Source organism: Artemia franciscana, chromosome 1 (genome assembly GCF_032884065.1).
Source record: "Artemia franciscana chromosome 1, ASM3288406v1, whole genome shotgun sequence".
NCBI classification, from domain to species: Eukaryota; Metazoa; Arthropoda; class Branchiopoda; order Anostraca; family Artemiidae; genus Artemia; species Artemia franciscana.
Window position 1 is genome coordinate 7,410,194 of NC_088863.1, and position 24,175 is coordinate 7,434,368.

Consider the following 24,175-nt stretch of genomic DNA (forward strand, 5'->3'; position numbering starts at 1 on the left):
CATGGGAATTTTCTTGACCAGCAGCTCCCCAAACTTCTGGTGCCCCGTTGCGTTAGCCGTTCTGCCGGTCAGGCCAAGTAACAAGCAGAACGTTTCATCATTTCATCGTGATGAGGTGTAACTTAGGGCTCTCCTCTAGCCTCACTAGGGACGGGAGTATGAATCATAGCTACAAGGTCCCTTAGCTTGGAGAGCTCGAACTTATCAGGCCCTAATTCCCCCAAGGAGAATTAGTGGTTGGAGTTGTTGAAAGTGGATGTTTTGTTATTTTTACACTGTACGATTCTGTGACTTGAAGAAAACAGCTATTTTTCCAGATTTTAGTGGGTCTATACATTTTTCCTGGCCTAGGGCAGGGTTATGACAGTTGTAACCACAATTTTGCCTCGAGAGAGTTAACCTCCTATGTTCAGACGGGTATATTATGAGAGACAATACCACAAACGACGGCTTTACAGATTAACCCGGTTTTGGAGTACTAATACAACTTGTCTGTTCGGTTGTACCCGTAAAATACAACCCCTCTAACCCAGCTTCAAGTGTAGTAGCCTTAGGTGACGAGTGAGTAATATCGGCTTGGGGGGATTTTAAGAGTGAGGTTTCTTCAGGAGGGTTTTCATCTGGCTAAGAGTAGATAATGTAAAAGTCGTAATCACTACAGGTTATTTCTCATTTGGAGTGTAGTGTAATACTTTTGGCTCCCCTCCAGCCCTCTAGTTATTTTTCGGAAATACTTTTGGCTCCCCTCCAACCACCTAGTTGTTTTTCGGGAATGCTTTTGGCTCCCCTCCAGCCCTCTAGTCATTTTTCGGTAATACTTCTGGCTCCCCTCCACCCCTCTAGTTATTTTTCAGAAATACTTCTGGCTTCCCTCCAACCCTCTAGTCAGTTTCAGTAATACTTTTGGACCCCCTCCAACCCTCTAGCTATTTTTTGGTAATACCTTTGGCTGTCTTCCAGCACTCTAGCTATTTGTCGGTAATACTTTTGGCTCCCCTCCAACTCTCCAGTTATTTTTCCGGAATACTTTTGGCTCCCCTCCAGTCCTCTAGTTTTATTTCGATAATACTTTTGGCCCCCCTCCTACTCCTGTAGTTATTTCTTGGTAATACTTTTGGCTTCCCTCCAATTCTCCAGTTATTTTTCATAATGGGCCACCCTCAGTCGATACAATGCCAGATTGCTTTTTTTATGTATACCCTTTCTACCCACAACATTACACGAGCACATCAACTCAATACTGTCAGAATGGAAGCCTCACTTAAAGGCATATTGTAAGTGGGGTGCGTCCTTTATAATTAAGAATAAGGACGACTGATACCTTCACTGCACACATCCCGCAACGCCTAAAAGGAGTAGACGAGAAACCATAGGTTTGGGGAATAAGCATTTTAATAAGGTAGCCGATCAAATCTACTATTTAGACGTGATGTATCGCTTATTTTGCAGATTATAATATATAATATCTGTTTCACCATTTTGAATCATTTCGAATAGAGGTGTGACTTTTCAGTTCTGGAAAAGGCGAAGGAACTGCTGACAATTAAGAAATAAGCGACAATAAAGAGACAATAAAGAACTGCTGACAATAAAGAGAGAAATGCGTCTCAAAATACGAAGTGAAAGCACGAAATAACAATGAGGATGTATTCATAACGCCAATAGTCTTGCTGCAACTCTTTTCAGTATTAATATTTTTTTTACAAATTATTTTAAATTTTTTGCACACAAATAAAGTGTGATAGCTAGTTTCTGAAACAGATTTCAATAAAAAAAAGCAGATAAATCATGATGGGTCTCTAAAAATAGTCATTTTTGGCAGTACAATCAGAGCGCAGCAACAAGCAGGACGTCTTCAAAAAGGGTAACATAGGTCATCAGAAACAGTTTGAATCAAACGGGGACTCCATGATTAGGATTAAAGAATGAATGTGGAGGGTCGAGCGGAAAATACCCTAAAGACCCTATTTCAGTAAAACAAAACACAATGAGCAAAACGGATAGACCATTATTATGCTGCCACTCTTGAAACGATGGAAAACAACCCTTAAGGACAAGCAGGAGAGGAAGAGGGAGGGGGGGGGTTGTTTGGACGGAATACTCTTAAAGTCTTTCAAAATGAGGGAAATGAATGATCCAATATTATACGTTCATTTTTAAAACGACAAAAAAACTCATCGAGGTAACGCCTTAATAAAATAAAAGTAGCACCATTAGATTTCTTATCTTATACTATTTCCAAAATATTACTTTTGCTTTGATGGCAATAAAAAACCTTCTCCCCCCCCTTATGGTCCCATATATACCCCTAGGATATATATCAAACTAAAAGAAAACAGGAAAACAATCAAATTCATACTTTATATCCATTTCTCAAGTTATCATAATTCCTTCAATCGTTACCCACATTTTAGCCTCAACACTGCAGCGTGAAAAAAAGTTTATATTTTCAAAATTTAGGGGAAGGGAACGAAAAATACATTCTTACTTCGTTTAAAAAACTAAAATTTTATAAATATTGATCCTAATCATCCTGCCTAATCATGGCGTTGTCAAAATGTCAATCAATTATAAAAAAAGAGTATCATATTTCAAGTACACGCAAAAATTTGGACAAACAGAAAGAGACAATGAAAACCTAGTTTGACTTCTCTTTCTACTACTTACTCTTCATTGTGTATTTGTGAGCATACGAGTAAAAGTTATATATGCATTTTTCCGACCGTCAAAACGAGTACTAGGCTAGTTCGAGTACTTACCTTAGGGCAAGCTCAGTGAGAGTCATTGAAGCCAATTTGGCTGGTGGCAGCTGGAGCGTGGCGGCCAAATCAGCAATACCCATCGTTGACAACTCAGCTAAAGTCACGGTGTTTAAATTCTTAGCTTGTCCCATTGATTCCCTATTTTCTTTCGTGTATGACGATTGGGAAAATAGATCGCGGGTTCTAGGTTTTCTAGATGGCGCAGGCAGAGGGGGTATATCTTCAGTTGCCCATTCATCCTCACTATCTACTCTTATAGAACCACTCGAATGGGTTGTGGGACCCGGTATTACGACACGCTTAGGAGGAAGCGGAGGAGGTTGCACAGAGGCAGGGCGAGGCGGTGGTTGAGGAGCATGAATTTCCGTATGAGATTCTGAGTCAGATCCGCTCACAGAGTCCTTCAATAGAAAAAGATGGTTAATATAATATTTTAATTCATCACAATATTTAAACGCTTATTTAGCTACATTGCCATGTTTATTGTAAAACACATATAGAAAGATCACTTCGAAGAGAAAACTGAAAATAACAAAGCATAAATTGAAAAAAAAAAAAAAAAATAGCAAAAATTTAGTTATAGAACTTAAAACTATATGCATGTCATCTGCAATGAAATATTTCTACAACTACAACTCTTTTGTCCCTTTTTTACGTCATTATATAATAGTGCATAATAACATGATTTGCATTTCAACATCAAATTAGCCACTTGAGCTACGACTGTTGTTTAAATATATCTTTTTCTCCCTCTCCCTCTCTCTCTCTCTCTCTCTCTCTCTCTCTCTCTTTCTCCTTTGCTTCAGGAATGGCAGATTGCTTATTTGGTTTAGATTATTATAAAAACTATTTTTTTTTTTAGTTTTTTTTTTTTAGGAAGGCTTCCTCCTTTTTTTTTTCTTTAGAACTGGCAGATCATTATTGTGATAGCTATTATTGAGTAGGCACTGAACAGATTGGTATGGAGGGGGACCGTGCGTAGCAGGGTTGGCATCAGCCGACTTGCTGTGGTAATGTGTTAGTAGTAGTAGCAGTAGAATATTATGAAATAACCATTTATTTTATCATAGTTGCCAATCGCAAACATTTTATTGCAGGTGCCATACGCATGGGCTTTAAATTTTATAGACAAAATATGTACCATATCATATATTTATAATTTTTTATTTTTCTCTACGAAGCGATCTAAATTAACATCTTTTACATTAAAAATAAAGGTATAGCTAAAGATACGTAAATCTCAGGCGATAGAAGCTATATTTAGTGCTTTTACTAGAACTTACTACAACTACAAGAGTAAATAAACATGCAAATACACTAACATTTATTTTGCTCGAGGCTTTTCATTGAGGCAACACCGTAGAAAGAAGTAAGAAAAAGGAAAAATGAGAAGTTACTAAAATGGCGAAAAAGAAAGGAGAGACAATTTTCAAGAAGACAAACGAAAATAGAATATTGAGGAAAAAAGATTGTATGAAGTAATTTATTTATATATGTGTTTTTGATGTGTTGAAAATATACGCTTTGAATTATTAATTTTATATTTATATTAATTCATAATTAACCTTTTATTTTAAATTTATATCTGATTTTATTTATTTTATATTTGTTATTTTTTTTTTATGAATTTTACATTACTTAATTTCTGTTAATTTTATATATTTTTAAAATAATTCTTTATTTATTTATATTAAATCTTATATTTTAGCAAATGTAATTTGCATTTATTTATTATGTGTAATTATGTGTAAATATTACGGTTCATGTTATTTTCTTCTGTCTGATTTATCAGTCGGGGTAAATAGCAATACTATTCCTTGAATGTTTAAGTTGAAACTGGAAGCCCTGACTGGGATGAGGGGGGGAGGGAGGGATTTGAAAGAAACCTATATAATACTTGTTCAAAGATATCCTCTCTAGGTAGTTTGTTTTCTAAACATGATGTTATTCATTTTTTTTTTCTCTCTCCTCCGAAAACAAACATATTTTTTTTTTACGACGAGATTGATGATAGCAAATGTCATAGCTTCTCTTATACAAATTAATATATACAACAACTTAATATATACTCACATGAGACAGGATTCTAGATAAGCTAATAGGTACTTTTTGCTGTTGTACGATCTTTGCTTTAGGAAATGGCGGTAAAGGAGGTGTTTTTGGGATACTCGTATCTGAACCACTCCAATCATTTTTTACATCGCCTATGGCAACGTCCAAAGTCTTCTGTCTAGCGATCACAGTCCTTTCGGCTGGAATGGGTGACTTAGAAGTCGATGAAACTCGTCTTATTTCCGGTGATTTTTGACCACTTCTGGGACGAGGAGTAGGACTCGAAGTTGGTTTTCCAAAACCACCAGGGGCAGCAATTGGAGGCCCTCCAAAGAGATGCGACTGAGTGTCAAAAGGATCAGGTTCAGGAGGGACAAAATGAAGGGACCCAAATGGGTCAATCTGTTCAGGCTCGTCAGATTTTCGCTCACCCACTACGGGAGTCGATATGAAATCATTAGCTGATGGCTTGGGTAGGATCATTACATCTTGGAATTCTTCTGGCAAAAAATCTTTAGAACCTGTTTTCTTTTGTTGGTGCTTCAAGTCCTGGAAAAAATCCTTTTTGTCAATATAGGGTCGAACTTTTCCAGTACCAAGGGGATCCAATTCACTAAATATATTTCCAGGAGGATCTTGCACTGATGAAGACATGTGCTGCAAAAAAAAAAGTTCTATCATTTTTTTTCGTGTTCTGATTCATGTTCTCTACCTCTTTTTCACTCTTTCACATAATAACATGTTTTGCATTTCAACATCAAATTAGCCACTTGAGCTACGACTGTTATTTAAATATACCTTTCTCTCTCTCTCTCTCTCTCTCTCTACTTCTGTCTTCACGCCCAAAGGATAAGAGAAAATTAAGATACTTGTTCCTCAGGAGTAGTACAAATCACCAGCCAGCTGCTAAATTTCAGTTTCAAAAACACATTTATTGTGTGGCATCGAATACCCTCCGGCACAAACATATAAAAAGACTTCCATTCTTTTATATGAGCGAACCCCCTTTACCGACCAACAATCTAAAAAAAAAACTTTTCCAACTGTAATTGTAACTTTTCCTATGTAATTGTATGGATGAGTAGGGTTAAGGCCTCATTCAAGTACTGATCAATATTAATTACTAATCTCTCTCTCTCTCTCTCTCTCTCTCTCTCTCTCTCTCTCTCTCTCTCTCTCTCTACTCCTGTCTTCACGCCCAAAGGATAAGAGAAAATTAAGATACTTTTTCCTCAGAAGTAGTACAAATCACCAGCCAGCTGCTAAATTTCAGTTTCAAAAACACATTTATTGTGTGGCATCGAATACCCTCCGGCACAAACATATAAAAAGACTTCCATTCTTTTATATGAGCGAACCCCCTTTACCGACCAACAATCTAAAAAAAAAACTTTTCCAACTGTAATTGTAACTTTTCCTATGTAATTTTATGGATGAGTAGGGTTAAGGCCTCATTCAAGTACTGATCAATATTAATTACTAATGTAGGAAAACAGTCTTCCTTTTCTCCTGTCTTTTTTTTTACGTGTTTGAGCTGTTGCATTGGTGATTTCTTTTTTCATTATAATATAATAATACTATAATATTAATATATAATATTACCCAGGCCACTTGGCCTGGGTAGGGAATTTAAAGTGGGAATTTGAAGTTATAGGGAGTTGATTGTGTATGGCTATGCTGTTTGACCTGTGTAATTGGATGGATGAGTAGGGTTAAGGCCTTGTTCAAGTACTTGTCTATATTAATTACAAAAGTAGGAAAACAGTCTTTCTCTTCTGTTTTTCTTTTTTGTTTTATTTAATTTTTTTATATATTATTTATTATTCGTTATCTATTATATTTTATAATTTATTTAATATTTATTATTATTTTTTATAGTTTATATTTCTTTTGTTCGGTTGTATGGCGTGCGTTTATTTCTGTGTTTGTGCTGTTGCATTGGTGATTTCTTTTTTCACTATATAAATAATAAATATTATAATACAATAAAGCAAATTATGCCTAGTGTTTTGCTAACTCAGACATAGACCCGAAATTTTCGAATTAAAATTCGAATAAGAGTTAAGATTAAAACTGATCTAACCTCTACCTGTATGGCACACCGTGCCAACTTGTACGCTGTATTGAGTCCGCTATTAGACCACATCCAGTCGGAATTGGAAACGTTGCCCTGGAGAATAGAAGAAATATTGGTTGGTAAATGATACAAAAATGACGAGGTAAAACCACTTCCATATCTTCGGTTGGCTCTGGGACAGAGATTGGCAATACTTTGTCAAAGCCGCTGCACTATGGATGCCAGCCGAGGTGGAGCAGCGATATATCCCGTCAAAATTAAAAGTAAGTAGGCTAACTGACTCACTAGATGCTTCAACTGTTCAAAAAATCCGACTTTAAAATAATTCGAGATCTGCTGGTTGTGGAGACATGTTGACAATCAGGAAGAATAGAGAGTATCAGAGGAAAAACATCTGCATTTGCCGAACCTCCTGCAGTTACTAACATTCATAATGTAGACATATTAGCCTTTACTCTAAACTTCCTCTTCAAACATCGGCTCTAGTCCCTAAAACATCAAGAGCAGCCAAGTTTTATACTTACAGGAGTCACTTTGGCCTTGCCATCCTTGTTTTAACATGTAAACGCATTGGCTTTTGCTCAAGACTTCCAAAAAATTCAGGCCTTGGTCCTTCGAACCATCAACAGCAGCCAAGCTCTCTATTCACAGCCGCCACTTTGGCCCTTTCATTCTTTCGTTGCTACGCATAAGCATTGGTTTTTACTCAAAACCTCCAAAAATTCAGACATTGGTTCTTTAAAACCTCAAGAGCAGCCAAGTTCTCTATTTACAGCCACCACTTTGACCCTTTCGTTCTTTCGTTGCTACGCACAAGCATTGGTTTTTACTCAAAACCTTCTAAAATTCAGACATTGGTTCTTTAAAACCTCAAGAGCAGCCAAGTTCTCTATTTACAGCCACCACTTTGACCCTTTCATTCTTTCGTTGCTACGCACAAGCATTGGTTTTTACTCAAAACCTTCTAAAATTCAGACATTGGTTCTTTAAAACCTCAAGAGCAGCCAAGTTCTCTATTTACAGCCACCACTTTGACCCTTTCATTCTTTCGTTGCTACGCACAAGCATTGGTTTTTACTCAAAACCTTCTAAAATTCTGACATTGGTTCTTTAAAACCTAAAGAGCAGGCAAGGTCTCTTTACGGCGCAACTTTGGCCTTGTCAATGTTTTGTTACTATGCACAAGCCTTGGCTTTTACTCAAAACCTCCGAAAGCTCAGGCCTAGGTCCCTAAAACCATGAAGAAGAGCCTAGTTCTCTATTTACGAGTTTAATTTTAGCTTTCATTATGTAGTCACATGGGCCTTTACTAGAGATTCTAAAATTCAGGCTTTAGTCCTAGGCGATCAAAAACAGCCTAATTTTCTGCTTAAAACCACCTTGGCCTTGTTACTGTTTTTATGTACGGAATGTCACGACTGGGAACACCGTTAGTGACGCTATACTGGTATGTAACGAAAAAAGATTTTGAGTCCATGGTTCGATCAGAGCTGCCAGAGGACAAACTAGAAAGTACACGCGTCAGTATAAAAAAAAAAACATCTATGGATGCTCTCACTGGACATCTTTGCATAATTCAGCAAAATTTCCCTAAAGCATAATTGCTCTTACGAATATAAGAATATCCACAAGAATAAAAAACTCACTTTGTGTTTCTGAATCTCATTATTAGTGTTGACCCCTTTTCACTATAAATTGAAACCAGTGCTATAGCTACTCATAGAAAATTTGGCAACTTTTTTCGATAACATGACCGTCTCTTCTCTAGGATAACGAATCACCCTCAATACGAGAAAAACCACGAAAAAAACAAAAGTGGAAAACATTATTTTCCGCATAATCATTATCAGTACCAGGGAACCGGGCTTCCCTCGGTAAAAAGAAGACATTCTATTTAATCTCTTTCACAAACAACTTAAATTTAATTTTATTCGCCGTGGAAAGCAAAACTATTAGAGTTAAGGAAGTCTGTGGATTTCTGAAGTACTTCAAATAAAAATTTTATTTTTTCCCAATTAAGCAACTGAAATATTTTTCTCAAGTCTTGACTTATTTTTCATACCCGTATTTGATAGTAGGCTAATTTTTCAAAAATTAAAATCTTATTTCTGAGAAAAAAATTACAGATAAATGTAGAATTATTCTTCGTTTAATATATTAAGATATTAGCGGGTCATATATAAAGAAATTTTTATTTCTTTCCCTTTTTTGTAGTGTTTCCTTATTTATACGTATTGTACAGTGAGCTGAAAATAAAGTGGGCTATAAAACAAATAAAAGTTACATTCTATAAAAGATGGTCTTGCCCAAATCAAAAATAAACATACTACGCTGTATCGTCGTGTCCTCGGTGTTGAAAAACAACGACCATCTATTTCTTTGTTATTGACCAAATCAAACGAGTTATGAGGAACATTCTGTGTGTCCCATTCTGATCTGAAGGAGCGTGTCCTATATTGCGTCGGAATTGTTAGACACTAAAAAATCCGATATATAAGGGGGAAACCGGTACAAGAAACACTCACCTGAGATTCAGCGACTTCTTTTGGAAACTTGACCGTGTCTTCTCTAGGTTTTATAACCGGGTGAAAAATAGGAGGAGTTTCTCTGCTCGTTTTCTTTTCGTTAGAAACTGCACCTCCACTTAGTCTACAATCAGGTTTGCTTGAAACATCTCCATTGGTTTTGAAGGAAAACTCTCCGCCAAAAGAAGCATTGTCTTTAAAGGGATCAGGAAAAGTTGTATCAAACTTGACAGAAAAAGTTGTTGGCTGTTCTAACTTATTGACCTCCAAAGACTTTTCCTTTCGGGGAAGGGTTTTGCTGTGCTTTGACACGGGTGGGGGTAGGGGACTTACTGAAACAGGGCTCTTTTTTCCGCTTGGCGAAGCAGAGTAGCTGTTGACAGACGTAGATGTTATTAGTTTATTCTTACTGGGGGGTACTTCTTTCGCAACAGGAAAGGAACCTAGAAAAAAAAGCTTTTAAAAGATTCAAAGACTTCTCTCTAAGATACCCAGGCAGACCAATTCTCTCTTTAGAAATAGCTTTAGAAATATTTACATACAAAATATTTTTAGGTCTATGTTAATTAAGACGAGTTGTACCTGTGTTTCTTAAACTTCCAATAATCCTCATTTTGCAAGTTCAAGATTTCGATGAAAAAAGTTATTTAAATATACGTTGTTTTCTTAATCCCATAAATTCAATGGCATTATTTTCCAAATCCGGCTAATAACAAAAGTAATCATGGAGCTAACGATATTAGTAAGTGTGACACGTCCAGAGTTTTGAGAACGGAGCAGGGACGTAAAGAACTTTATAGCTTCTTTTTATTAATCGACATACTCATAGGCCAGAACTTCGGAAACAAATTCTTTCTTAATGTAAACGTAGGCTTAAAATGAAAGCGTAATGACTTTTTTTTCTGGTTAGACTGATTCAAACGATTAAAAAGTATTTGGTAACAAAAAATGTACAACAACAAAAAATATGGAAATAGGAAATGCCCCCCCCCCTCTTAGTAGATTCGATATCCCGAAAAACAGAAAAGGAGATAAGAAAACCACAAAAAATTAAACAGGAACCTTGTATCATTTATCATCATTCATCAACTCAAATAAGGCGATAAGAGACACGTCAGAGCCTACAAAAAAAGGGAAGAAAAAACGATAACACCACCCTCTTACAATTAACGTAAAAATATTAATATACAGCATTACCCTCTTAAAACCAACTAGCATAAAAATAATTTTAAAGTTCAATCTAAAAGAAGTCATAGAAATAGAGTCATAGTAAATATATAACCAAGCTATATGGAAGAATGGTTTGGGTTCTCTTCTCCGTCGTAAGTTCTTTTCTCCGTCCCTATCCCCGACAGGAAAATCTTGCCTGCGTGGCATCGCAGTGGCATCAGGATGGACTTTTCATGAGTTGTCTTAGCCAAAACTATGACTGCTAACACCGCTACAGGAGGACCTAAAGAAATGGCGCCCATTGAGGAAATTATAGCCTGGTAAACGACACAGTATTTGCAGTAGCTTCTGATTAATTGATAACTTTTCTGGGTTTGCTCTGTTTTGGTGGGTGGTTTGGGCTGAAAAGCATTTTCCTAGCTAAGTTATCTTTTATGGGTAGGCTCCCCACATTAGCATATTTTTTTTTTTTAGGCATAAATATGCAATGACTTGGAGGTAATAGACTTGAGATTGTCTGTGTCGGATTTCAACTTTTGTTAGTAGAGGATCATCGCAATCAGAGGATTCAGAGGATTGGAGGTCCCAGGGACTTTTACTTTCTGCCTCTAAGCCGGCTGATGTCGGCTGAAGCCAAAATATGTGCTAGTCCCAGTCCTGAATTGATTCTGAGATCATTGCTTTTCCTGAGCCTGATACCTGATACCTAATACCTTCAAAAGTCTGAATAATATTAAAATTGCAACTTGAAATGTAAAAACGTTAAAAAAACATCGATTGTATCGATATCTTGGACTTTTAGAAATTTCAGAAATTCACATCTCAGGTATAGACAACATGAAATTAGGTGGTATAGAATTTATATACTCAGAGAGGGAGGATGGGGTACATAGGCAGGTAGTAAGGTCCATGATAAATGAGGAAACTACAGTCTTCTTCAGGCTGGGAAGGCATTAATAATAAGATGCTAGTGACTCCTTTTGTGACAAAAAGGTGCAAGATATCAGTCATAGTAGTGTGCATATCTAACCGACTAGTGGAGATAGTAGTGACTCAAATGAATTTTGCTTACAGCTTCAGGAGTGAATATACAGGGTCCAAGGTAAAAACATGGTATTTTTATTTGAAAATTTCAATGCCGAGGTTGGTAGAAATAAAGATAGAAGGTATCCTATAACTTTTGCAGGAATAAGAGTCCTGTTATAACCAACATAATATTTGGTCATAAAACGGCCCACAAGTTAGCAAGGTATTCAAAAGATAGTTTGAAAGCTAACATTTTTGATTGTGTTATTGTAAAAGGAAGACTTGCAGGATCAATACACCAGTATATAGAGGTGCTATTATTAAAGTTAAAAATAAAGATCATCTAGTAGTCTCCACGGTTATCTAAAGCTGAAATTTAGCAAGGATAGCTACCTTCCGGGAAGCTATGACGTTGGTAGACTCCAGTATGAGAATCTGAGAGAAATTTTCCAGGAATAGTTGACTACTATAATGGAGAGTTTAAAATTTGACAATGCAGAAGATGGGTAGAATAGTTATAAGAAAATAGTTTGTCAAATCGCTGATGGTAACTTAGGGAAGAAAGTTAGAAACACAGGTAGAAAGATTAGTGAAAATGCTTTTACGTTTAATAGAGAGGGTGAGAGGCTCATACAAGAATTAGTTGAGCGATGGGTCATAGGAAAATAAGAGGAATGTAAAGAAAGCGGAGAAAGGTGTACAATATAAACTAAGGAAGTGTGAATTGGAAGCCATGGATATGATTGCTGAAGATCTGGAAGATGCAGCCAGACAGCATAAAATTAATTGTACAGGCATGTTAATAAATTGAAAGGAAATAGTCAATCTGGACTTGCCCCAGTTAAAGATAGGAGCTGGGCTGAAACTGGTGATAAGGAAAGAGTTAAAGAGAGATGGTCAGAACATTTTGAGAACGTATTACACCGTGATAGCAGGAAATAATATATAAAAGAATAAAACACTTTGTGACACTTTTTATAAGGGAGTTTTTTTTGGGATAAGATAAGGTAAACTTTTATTTTCACCAAAATTTTCGTGTCACTGCCAAATTTCTTTGGTATAGTCACATTAATAAGTGAAAAAAAAGACATTTCTGCCTGCTTTGAAACTATCATTAGAGCTCTTTTCTGAACTCTTTCGAGTCTGGCACTTTGCTCAGCCGTCAGTCCAAAATGCCATACAGGAGCTGCACATTCCAGAATTGGGTGAATAAAAGATTTAAATATTCGGAGGAGGTGATTTGGAGGAGCGCTATCTTTCGAAATAAGCTTAAGCATCTGCAGCCCAGCATTACTCCTTTTTACTAGACTAGTTGTGTTTGCTTCCCATTTTAAATCACTGGTAATAATAACTCCCAAGAGTTCAATCTTACTGACTTTAAGAGAATCAGAGATAGTTGGTAAGAAATTTGGTTCAGAAGAATTTAAAAATGGAATAGTTAAAATAGAAGATCTACTGTCATTTACTCTTATATTTGAAACGGAAGCTTCAGTTTTCACGTCATTAATTAAAATTTGAGCTTTGCTACATTCATTTGCTTCACAAATTTTTGTGATAATAAAAGAAGTATTAAAAAAATAATAATCCCCCATATGTTGATGGTATGGTAAGTGATTCTTTTTAAATATGATGATTATGAAGTTGGATACAAGTTGCTTAAGATTGCTGAAGATTATGAAGATAATAAAAGTGATAAGAGTGAGTGCGGTAATTAATAAGGCATTAGCTGGGTTTCTGTAGCAAGCAAATTACTTAGTATGATGATAATTTTTAGATTTAGAGATGCTATAGATAAAGTTTAAAGAAAAGAACAGTGTGGTTTTAGGAACGGCAGAGGATACGTCGACAAAATTTTCACACTTAGATTAATAATTGAGAGGTACCTGAAGAAGTCCCATTCCTGTATGGTATACCAAATAAACATATTAGAGTGATTACTGCTATGTACGAGGATAAAATTACTGCGGTTAAGCAAGGAAATGAGGTAAATAGCTGGTTTCGCATTAAATCAAGAGTTAAGGAGGGTTACGTTCTATCCCCATTTATATGGGTGATTTTGATGGACTTCATCATAAACAGCACGGCAAAGAAAATGGGAGAACAGACATTCAAATGGAAAAGTACAACTCTCCTAGACTTAGATTATGCTGATGATTTAAGTATCCTAGATGAGGATGTTAGCAAACTGAATGAGTATTTAGGGGTTTTGCAAGTTCAAGGTCCAAGAATAGGTTTGAAACTTAATGTTAAGAAGACGAAGTCGCTAAGACTAGGAATAAGTAAATTGAATTTGAAGAGGGGATGTTAGGTAGCGAGAAGTTCGATCAAAAGAACAGCTTCACTTACATAGGCAGTATTATTAGCAAAAGTATTGGGCGCACTGAAGATTTTAAAAGCAGAATAGCATATTTTTTTTTTCACAGTTGAAAGAAGTTTGGAAGAATAGAATATAAGTCTGCACACCACAATTAGAAAATTGGAGGCCACAGCGGTGAGAGTGGTCACTCATGATTCTGAAGTGTGGGTCCTCTGCAAAACTCATTTTTAGTGTATATAAAAATAGAAGATGAAAGACGATTAACGAGTTAAATATTAACTCTTCTTTTAAAATTAATTTAAGTTTGAGTTTGTGAAAAATTTGAATAGAACATAAAGGATTAGTAACAAGTTTTGTGTTGATTTTAAAGTCTCAAATTATACCGATTTTCAATTATACAGTTTTCTTTTTTTTTTCAATTATACTGATTTTCAATTATATAATTTTCTTTTCGTCTAAGTCTGCTGCTAAAAAGCAAACAGAAGACGAAAGAAAGAGCATGAAATACATACAATTCTTTAAAAACATATTTCTGGAAATAAATTTATATAGAAATTGGAACATGGAGCTTATATTTTGAAATAATTCATTATTATTTTGTATATACGAATATTAGGAAAGTTTATTAGGGTAATATTAATATTAGGATAATAATATTATTATTTTATATTAAGAATATATAGGAGAATAACAGAACATGAAATAAATACGTTTTCCATAAATATATTTTTCGAAATATCCTTATGTAGAAATCAAAACACAAGCTTTTACTTTTGTGACAGTCAACCATTATTTTCTAAGTCTATTCTGGAAGAGTGAGAGGGAGGTTGCGACAGAGAGCGAGAGAAAGAAAGATGGAGAGGGAGATAGAAAAGTAGGGAGAAAGAGGGGGACCAGATAACTCTGCTCACACCAAAAGAGTCAAAGAAGTTTATGGGCCGTTATAAAAAAAATTTTGGGGTAAAAAATGCTTAGTTTAACTTTTTGCCTTTTTATTTTTTTGGGGGGTAGGTCCAACCCTCATTTAAAAGATGTCTTACTGACTATTTTCTTTAGTAGTAAATTTTTGCTAATCTATCATCAAGAGTGAAACAGAAAAGAAAGAAGAAGCTTACGGGAGGAAGAGAGAAATAGAGATTGAAATAGAAAAGAAGCTTACGAGAGAAAGAGAGAAATAGAGATAGAAAAGAAGCTTATTGGACAAAGAGAGAAATAGAGATTGAAGAGAGAGAAATAAAAAAGAAGCTTAAGGGATAAAGAGAGAAATAGAGATTGAAGAGAGAGAAATGAAAAAGAAGCTTACGGGATAAAGAGAGAAATAGAGATTGAAGAGAGAGAAATAGAAAAGAACCTTACGAGATAAAGAGAGAAATAGAGATAGAACAGAAGTTTAGGGAAGAAAGAGAGAAATAGAGAAGAGGCTTATGGGATAAAGAGAGAAATAAAAAAAACTGAAAAGAAGCTTATAAGATAAAGATAGAAAAAAAAGTAGAAAAGAAGCTTACGGGAAAAAGAATCTCCAAAGGGATCATAAAGAACTTCATTTGAATCACCAACAAGAGGATCTTCAACGCTTTTGAACGTTGTGAGGCTTCCCATATGATGTAAACCTTCCTGCAAACTGCATAATTCCGATTCTAGGTCGAGCAAATCAGCGGTAATAACACTATGACAAGATTTATCACGCACTAGACCGGTGGTTGATGATACACTATCCGTACGTCTCGATGACTAAAATAAGAAGAATACTTAGAGAATAGCACTGAACTCCTGGTCAATAATACGCTATCCGTACATCTTGATGACTAAAGGGAATAGCATCCCTAAGAAGATAATACAAAAGAAACCAAATTGGAAAATAAATGAACGCATAATAAATGCAAAACTTTTTTTAAACTCGTGATAAATAAATGAACGCATAATAAATATAATTTTTTTTTTAACTTGTTTTCAAAATCGAAGAAAATTTGCAAAATAATTTTTTCTCGAGAATCTATGAATATAAGTGAAAACGAGAGGCACAAAACGGAGTGGGCTTTGCACACCTGATATGATTTATAATAGCATAAATCAAACAAAACAGCGTAGAAACAATGGGAAAATTTTTTCCAAGACAGTGGGATTCAATTCAGTGGATATTTCGGCCCTACGCCCAAGGGCCGTCTTCAGCACAACACCTGAATATATAATGAAAAAGGAAATCACCAATGCAACAGCACAAACACATAAGTAAACATACACCATAGAAAAAAAGACAGAAGGAGAAAGGGAGGATTGTTTTCCTACTTTAGTAATTAATATAGATCAGTACTTGAATGAAGCCTTAGCTCTACTCATCCATCCAATTACATAGGTCAAACAGCAAAGCCATACACAATCAACCATAAAGAATAAGCAGTCGTGTCGTAAGTAAGTATAAGTCGTCATTTACCAAATATTAAAAACAGTAAAAAAGACAAATAATTCAGAGGCGCCAACCCAACACAAGGGCTCATCAGGAGGATACACACTTGCTTATAGGTTTTGGCACTTTATATTCCTTACCCAGGCAAGTGGCGTGCCTACTTTAAATTCCCTACCCAGGCAAGTAGCATGCCTACCATAAATTCCCTATGGTGTCCCCGTGCTAGGTATCACCCCCAGAATAAATGCCTAAGATATATATATATATATATATATATATATATATATATATATATATATATATATATATATATATATATATATATATATATATATATATATATATATATATATATATATATATATATATATATATATATATATATATATATATATATATATATATATATATATATATATATTCGTCGCTATTTACATAATTAAATAAAAAAACAAACAAGTTTTTTGAAATGAAAGTAAGGAGCGACATTAAAACTTAAAACGAACATAGGGTTCAGACAGGTCGGTTCGTTTCAAATTATAGGCTCTGCCCTATTTTTATAGGATTTCCCGGGCCCAAATATAGGCCAATTATAGGATTCGGAAGTCCTCGGGATCAGATCTGTGGTAGATGGCGTAGGATGCCTGGTCACATAAATTACCAAGTTTCATCCCGATCCCTCCAATCTAAGCCTTTTCCATGATTTTAGGTCCCCCCAAATTCCCCCCAATGTCACCAGATCCGGTCGGGATTTAAAATAAGAGCTTTGAGACCCGATATCCTTCTAAATATCAAATTTCATTGATATCCGATCACCCGTTCGTAAGTTAAAAATACGTCACTTTTTTCTAATTTTTCAGAATATGTCACTTGGTTAATACCAAGTGCCATAAAAATACTATGCTACAATGAGATTAACCGAACAGACGGACCAAAGGATGATGAGGCGATAAACGATAAAAAGCTGATTCCGACAATCTTCCATGCAGGAGGACCAACTTTGCACTTATATCAAGGACATCAAACTTACGAATTATCTTACCATTGCTATACCAAGGGGGGAGATAAAGTAAAAATTTACAATATCTGAAATAAAAGGTCCGAATCTGATTAACATCATTTTTCTTTAGAAGGGGATAAAGACCACATAGATAAAGGACAGATTGATCAGAGAATGTAGCATATAGCCTACCCAGTGCACGTCTATTATACTTCCCTCGATTAGCAACTATCTTAGAATAGCCCATTTGAATAACTGGGCCGTATTCACATCAGCCAGCCAGCGTTCAGCCAGGAAACACATAAGTCGCAAGAACTCCAGTCTCATTAAGCAGAGACTGCTAGCCTATATACTGATCTTTGCTCATTTCGGACAGTCCCAACATGACAAAAAACAAAACATAGGCTACTAAGTCAACACAACAGCATAGCCCAGGCAGAAGCAGCTTACTAAGCCCAACACAAAGCATTAGTTAAGTTCAAAAAGCTCAACAGGTGTAATTAATTATCAATCTACACCAAAAGACAAAAAATTGCAAATCATGAGCAATGTTCTTAGTGCTCTCCATCCGAAAATATAGGAATAATAGGATTTTAGCCAAAATATAGGCATTTTATAGGAGTGCATTAAAATATAGGAATTTATTGGAATTTATAGGCGAGTCCGAACACTGCGAACAGAAATTACTCCGTGTATAAAAGGGGCTTTTCCTCCTCGACACCCCGCTCTTTACGCTAAAGTTTTTTATTGTTTTAAAAAGTACAGTTGCGAGAAAGAATCAAACTTTAGCGTAAAGAGCAGGGTGTCGAGGAGGAAAAGCCCCTTTCATATACGGAGTAATTTCTGTTCGTTTTAAGTTTTAATGTCGTTCCTCACTTTCATTTCAAAAAACTTGTTTTTTTTTATTTAATTGTGTATCAGCTATTATAGTACAGTTAATCTAAGGTTTAACCTCAAACAAATTGCAACAGTTTTAATTTTGGTGCTGTTCGAACCGAAAGTAAAATTGACTACAACATATAAAAAATCGGCCAAAATCAGATGATACGAAATTGACCGTTTATCGTTTTTGTTTTAAAATGACGACTTTTAAAAAACAACTTGATTTGCACGTGTAGAAAGTCGATAAAAGGTAAATCTGGTACCTAGATCCGAATATGCACTTTATTTTCGCTCTTATTCAGTTCTCCACCCTCCCACTCATAAATCAAGCGTCCATATAGGTCTGAAAGCGACATTACGCGAAGTTGAATTCATACAGAAAGAGATTGGATTGCTAATGCAGGAAAATAAGTCGTGTCCATGTCAATTTACCCCCCCCCCCATCCTCTACCCTAATTGTGACCACCCAGATTTCTAGAATCCAATAAGCAACTTCTCATAACTAGCTAACACATAACTAGCTACCTATATAATTTACTTTGAACAAAAATCACAGGTAATTTGAAATGGCAAGAGATTTGTCACGTTTATTTAATTAATCTCATGTCTTCTTCATCTTCGATTTGAACCTGGGCATTAGAGTAACTAGTTCCTTTTCAACATTTGTGAGCATTGCCGCATTCGATGCCATTTTGATGACAGCTGCACTGGTCACCATCAAAGGATCCCTTACAATCACCCTTCATGACGATGAGAATTTTTTTTTGGTGTTGCTGGAAGATTCGTTAGGATAGGGTACAGCATGCCATTCTGGAGTCTCTATCCCCAGATCTTAGGATGAAGAGCAGGACTCTGAAGCCCAATCCAACCTTGTACTTTAAGATAGGTTTGGAAACACAGAAATTCCACTGCTGCTGAAGTAGGATGTAGATCTTAGGGACGAAGCAGATTTGTAGAAAATGCTACTTTCTGCTGAAAGACCCGGTGTCGGTAACTGTCAAGATTGTCAGTAAGGTTTTCCACCCATAGAAAGTGCAGCCTCTCTAGCTGCTCTAATCTCTTCTTTCGAAGCGTCAATTTGAAAAAAACGTTAAAGCATTTTCTCTAAACTGTCCGTTGTCTAAACTGAGCCGTTTAAGCACAATTCCTTAGCCAAGTCCATGTAGACGGGAAGTTGTGTTGCAGCCAAGAGTTGGGTGAGCAAAAGGAAGCAATTTGCAGATTTCAATCCCAATCTTCTTAACAATGGCTTCGATGTCCCAGGTTGCACCTGAAGTGGCTGCCTCTGGGTCACTGTGCAGTAGACATTGTGGTGCTCAGGAATACAATGATAAAGTAACAGCACCAACAAGTCGGTAATATCACTGATAACTACAGTGTCGCAAGTCTTCGAAGACTTATCTGCTGTAAACACATTTAAGTAAGTCAGCATCAGCCTTAGCTTGGATGGTTCTCTGACCTTTGCCTTGTAAATAATCAGAAAGTAAATTAAAGAAATGTACTCTTCTTTGGTGGTGAGTCTCATTCTTGGCTAAACAGCACTTCCTGTCCAGTGACACGGTTTTGCTAAAGATGAGTCACATCTTTTGTCGAAGCAGCGATGTCATAGCTATCAAAGACAACAATGGCGTCTGCATATTTGGCCGAAACGTAGTTCCAGTACCGGTCTAAGATCTCCAGGTATGTTTCCTTCTTCATCCAGGGAATCCTTTAAAGCAAAGCGCGCCCGTCTAAGACGTAGGTGCAAGTCGGACTAAGATTTTCCCAAATAGTATCAATTTCTGAAAGTCGTTTGATAGCTTTTGTTAGCTCTGGTTTATTGGCTATCGGAACGTGCCAGGATCATCAAAAAACAACGCCTAAATGGTCTAAATGGTGGATTTTTCCCCATTGTTTTTGCTTCACCATCATAAGGACTGCCTGATAAAGACTGTTGTTTGAAGGAAGGGTCCTTCAGACATTTCCCTACCATTCCCTCAAGAATATTCTTCCCGACTTCCACTTCTTTGTCGGCGTTCACGTTTTCTTCGGCAGTCATGCCAGTACCAAGGCTTCGAAGCGATAATGGATCACCCTCGAAAAGAGACAATTGCTCGACAAAGTCAATAACTATTTGTGTGCCTTTGCAGTCCTTTGCTGCGTTGAAATACCAGACTATATGTGTTGGTCGCTTTTGTGATCCGAAATATCTGTCAGTTCTTGCATTCAAAGATTAACGTGAGCACAGGCTGGACGTCCCATTACTCACTGAAGTCTCTGTACTTCCGTTTTTCCTCTACCTCCGGTCAATCCGATTGCCGTTTTCAGACTTTTCATCCGTTCTTATTCTATTGCCAAATCTATGGATAATCCGGCCTAAAATCTGTCAGTTATTCTCACAACGTGCAAGCTTTTTTCAAAAGACCAGAAAAGTGTTGGCCTTGTATGTTCAAGTCTGTTAATCTGCTGTAGGTACAGCCTCGCCAACTTCGTGTATTTGTTGTGACCAACTGCTGCGAAGTAAGGTAGCATGTCGGAAACTATCATCAACCAGATTTTTAATGATAGTTTATGCATCCAGATCATCGGCAAATTTATCCAAAAAGCTAATTTAGTTTTTTTCCAAAATGTAGATTTTTCTAAAAAAAAGCTAAATCAAAATGAAAAATTTGATCAAAGTGGGCAAACCCCTAGTTATGTCATCCTCCCCCAGCCACGGTGCCCTGGGTAGCTGCGCAGGTTGCCCTCCCCTTTTAAATGGTTCTGAATAGTAACTAGGGCCAATAGTTAAAAAAAAAATCTAAAATAGAATTTTCTTATTAATTAATGCACTAAATGAACATGTTTTTTTATGCTGATCCCAACCATGTAAAATTCATGAAGTTTAATTTTATTCATCAAACCCCACGAGCCTGAGAAATTTGCCTGATTTTGAGAAATACGGAAAACAGCCTAACAAAGGCAAGTGATCGTAATGAAAATTACACCATCGGGCTTAGCATTTTATATTCAGAATGTCAGCAATTATTAGAAGACCCTTCTGCGGACGTTTAAGCTCCTATCTTCAAAATCGTGAATTTTGTTTTTTATCCGGAAAAAAAAGGATTGCAAATGCGTTTGCAAAATTTGCATTTTTGTTTTTTATTAAGTAGTTTCCATAGTAATATTACCAGAATAAGTTAAACAAATGAGCAGCCTCTCCATAAGAGCCACTGTCGCCCTTCCCCAAATATTTTGGTAAGTGACGCCTCTGGTTAGTACCGGAGCAAGTCCATAGGAAGTAATCACTTGTACTTCTTATTCTCAGCCTGTTATCCCTGTGTACTTTCATCAGAACTCTTCAACAGTTGAAACTAATTTCATATTTTCAAATTAGTTTCTTTATATTAAACATTTATATTACCCAGCTATGATAAGTCAAATCCCCAAAACACGAAAAAACATTAACATCAATGAAAAATGCAAAGCAAATACTATAGGATATTCTAAACCATACATTCTGCCTCTATTTTGGAATTAGTAGAAAAATTCAAAATTCATCCTTTTCTTCATTATTTTTGTTTATCATACTTTCTATTTGGCTATTGAATTTGCTTTGTTAATTTCCCATTGGATGGGGGAGGGTCAAGATGAGAATTATCCAGGGAGAATAGGCCTATCACATTTTAGTGGAATGATTATCAGATTAATCAGACGGAAAAGAGAGGAGACTGATAGGAAAAATTGGAATGGAAATGATGGGTGTTTGAATGATGGGCTGTCAGTCTAGATAAGCTCCCTAGAAAGCTTGTACAAGTTTGGTCGTTGCGCCTACTTTTTGAGTCTTCGACCAGTTCTTTAATATTTTGTTTCACCTCCCCATTGAAAGATTATATAAAACTATACATTATACCATATAAGGCAAAACAAAAAAGAATAAATACATTAAAGTGATTTGCGCTATGTACAAGAATAATACTGCTGCGGTTAAGGTAGGAAATGAGGTTAGCAACTAGTTTTGAATTAAATCAGGAGTTAAGCAGGGTTGTGTTCTATCCCCCTTTATATGGATCATTTTGATGGACTTCGTCTTAAGGAGCACAGGAAAGGCAATTGGAGACCATGGAATCAAATGGGGAGGAAGAACGCTCCTGGACTTAGATTATGCTGATGATTTAAGCATATTAGATGAAAGTGTGAGCAAAATGAATGAATTTTTAGAGGTTTTACGAGTTCAGGGTGCTAAAATAGGCTTGAAAATTAATGTTAAGAAGACTAAGTCACTAAGGCTAGGAATAAGTGAAGATGAACAGGTGACATTAGGTAACGAAAAGATTGATCAGGTTGGGAGCTTCAGTTACCTTGGTAGTATTATTAGTAAAGATGGTGGGAGCAGTGAAGATGTTAAAAGTAGAATAGCTAAAGCTCAGGGTGTTTTTTCACAGTTAAAAAAAGTTTGGAAGAATAGAAAGATAAGTCTACAAACCAAGATTAGAATATTGGAAGCTACAGTGATGACAGTGGTCAAATATGGCTCTGAAGCATGGGCACTCCGAAAAGCAGATGAAAATTTACTAGATGTTTTCCAGAGAAATTGCCTACGGATTGTTCTGGGTACCCGGCTGACTGACCGTATTTCAAACAGTAGGTTGTACGAAAAGTGTGGTTCAATCCCGCTTTCTGGGGCTATAATGAAAAAAAGGTTGAGATGGCAAGGCCACGTTCTACGGATAAAGGATGACAGATTACCGAAGACTGTCCTTTTTGGCCAACCGTCTGGGGCTAGACGGAAAGCAGGTCGTCCTTGTCTGGGTTGGGAGGATGTCATAAATAAAGATTTAAAGGAAATGGGAACTTCCTGGGAGGGTGTAAAGAAAGAGGCTTTAAATAGATTAGGTTGGAGGAGGAGCGTGCGTAGCTGTGTTGGCCTCAGGCGGCTTGGTGCTGCAGTGAGTTATTAGCAGTAGTAGTAGTAGTAATCGTAACCAAAGATTTTATTCAGACTTAATTTGCACGTATAAAGACTCAGGTTTCTATTGTCAAAGACTACAAGAAGTAAAAGGCCAATCAAACAATAAAAATCTATCAAAACTTTAAAAAAAACATTTGAGGGACGCCCAAGAAATGCAACCATCCCTTCTTCTACTCTTTGTGACGAAATTAACTTTTAATTTACCATATTTAGTTCATATACAAAATGTTTTTGACACGCCGACTTTCAATTTGCAACTAAAGTGAAATGAAAACTTACCCCTATATGAGAAAAGCAATTCATTTTTGCGTGACGTCATCACAAATAAATGTTCTAAATTGATTGAAAAAAAAAAATGATGTTAGGTGACGTCATCACATGTCAGCCTATTTTAGTTACATACTGCACAACAGAAATGACGTTACCTTTTGAATATAAATGAATATTTCCAGTAATATTCTTATTAATTAAACAAGGTTAGTCTAACAAGCTACTGAAAAACAAATAATCTATCATGTCACCTGAAGTTCTTGGCAAAACTGAAAGTTTTGAGAGGGACAAAGATGTATGTTGTGCTGTTGGAGAGAAGAGAGCAGAAGGGAAGAAAGTGAATATTTTTAAATCTACCGGATGTTCTAAACTGGGACTTGATGGAAAAAAATCGGATTGGAAAAATGACAGTTCAGATCAGGTCAATAAAAAGGACACTATTTTTTCAAAAACTAAAAAGATGGCTGGTAGTTTCCAGATTGATGCGTTCGAAAAACTAGACAAAGAGATTGCTTCAATTGCCAAATTGCTATCCTCGTTTTATAGATCCCCGGAATTGAAGAAAAGATTCAGATTAAGGAAGGAAATAATGGATTATATACGACAGACAAGTTCACTTACAGATAAATTGAAAAGATACCAGAGCCAAATTGAAAAACGGGATTTAGATGGAATTTTATCCAGCTTTTATTTTCAAATGATCAAATTGAGTTCAAATATAGACAACTTGGAAAAAGAAATGGGAAAAAGGCAGCAAGAT

General features: G+C 36.1%; 1 protein-coding gene across 3 annotated transcripts in view; it reads right to left on the minus strand.

Moving 5' to 3' along the window:
* Positions 1 to 24,175, minus strand: part of LOC136024977 (protein disabled-like) — an 85,619-nt gene that overhangs the window by 10,045 nt on the left and 51,399 nt on the right. For all 3 annotated transcript variants that reach the window (XM_065700602.1, XM_065700588.1, XM_065700594.1), the window contains exons 6-9: positions 15,435 to 15,660; positions 9,417 to 9,859; positions 4,836 to 5,471; positions 2,760 to 3,163 (exon numbers count right to left, since the gene is read on the minus strand). In XM_065700602.1, the coding sequence (XP_065556674.1) occupies positions 2,760 to 3,163; positions 4,836 to 5,471; positions 9,417 to 9,859; positions 15,435 to 15,660 (1,709 nt within the window). The remainder of the gene's footprint in view (positions 1 to 2,759; positions 3,164 to 4,835; positions 5,472 to 9,416; positions 9,860 to 15,434; positions 15,661 to 24,175) is intronic.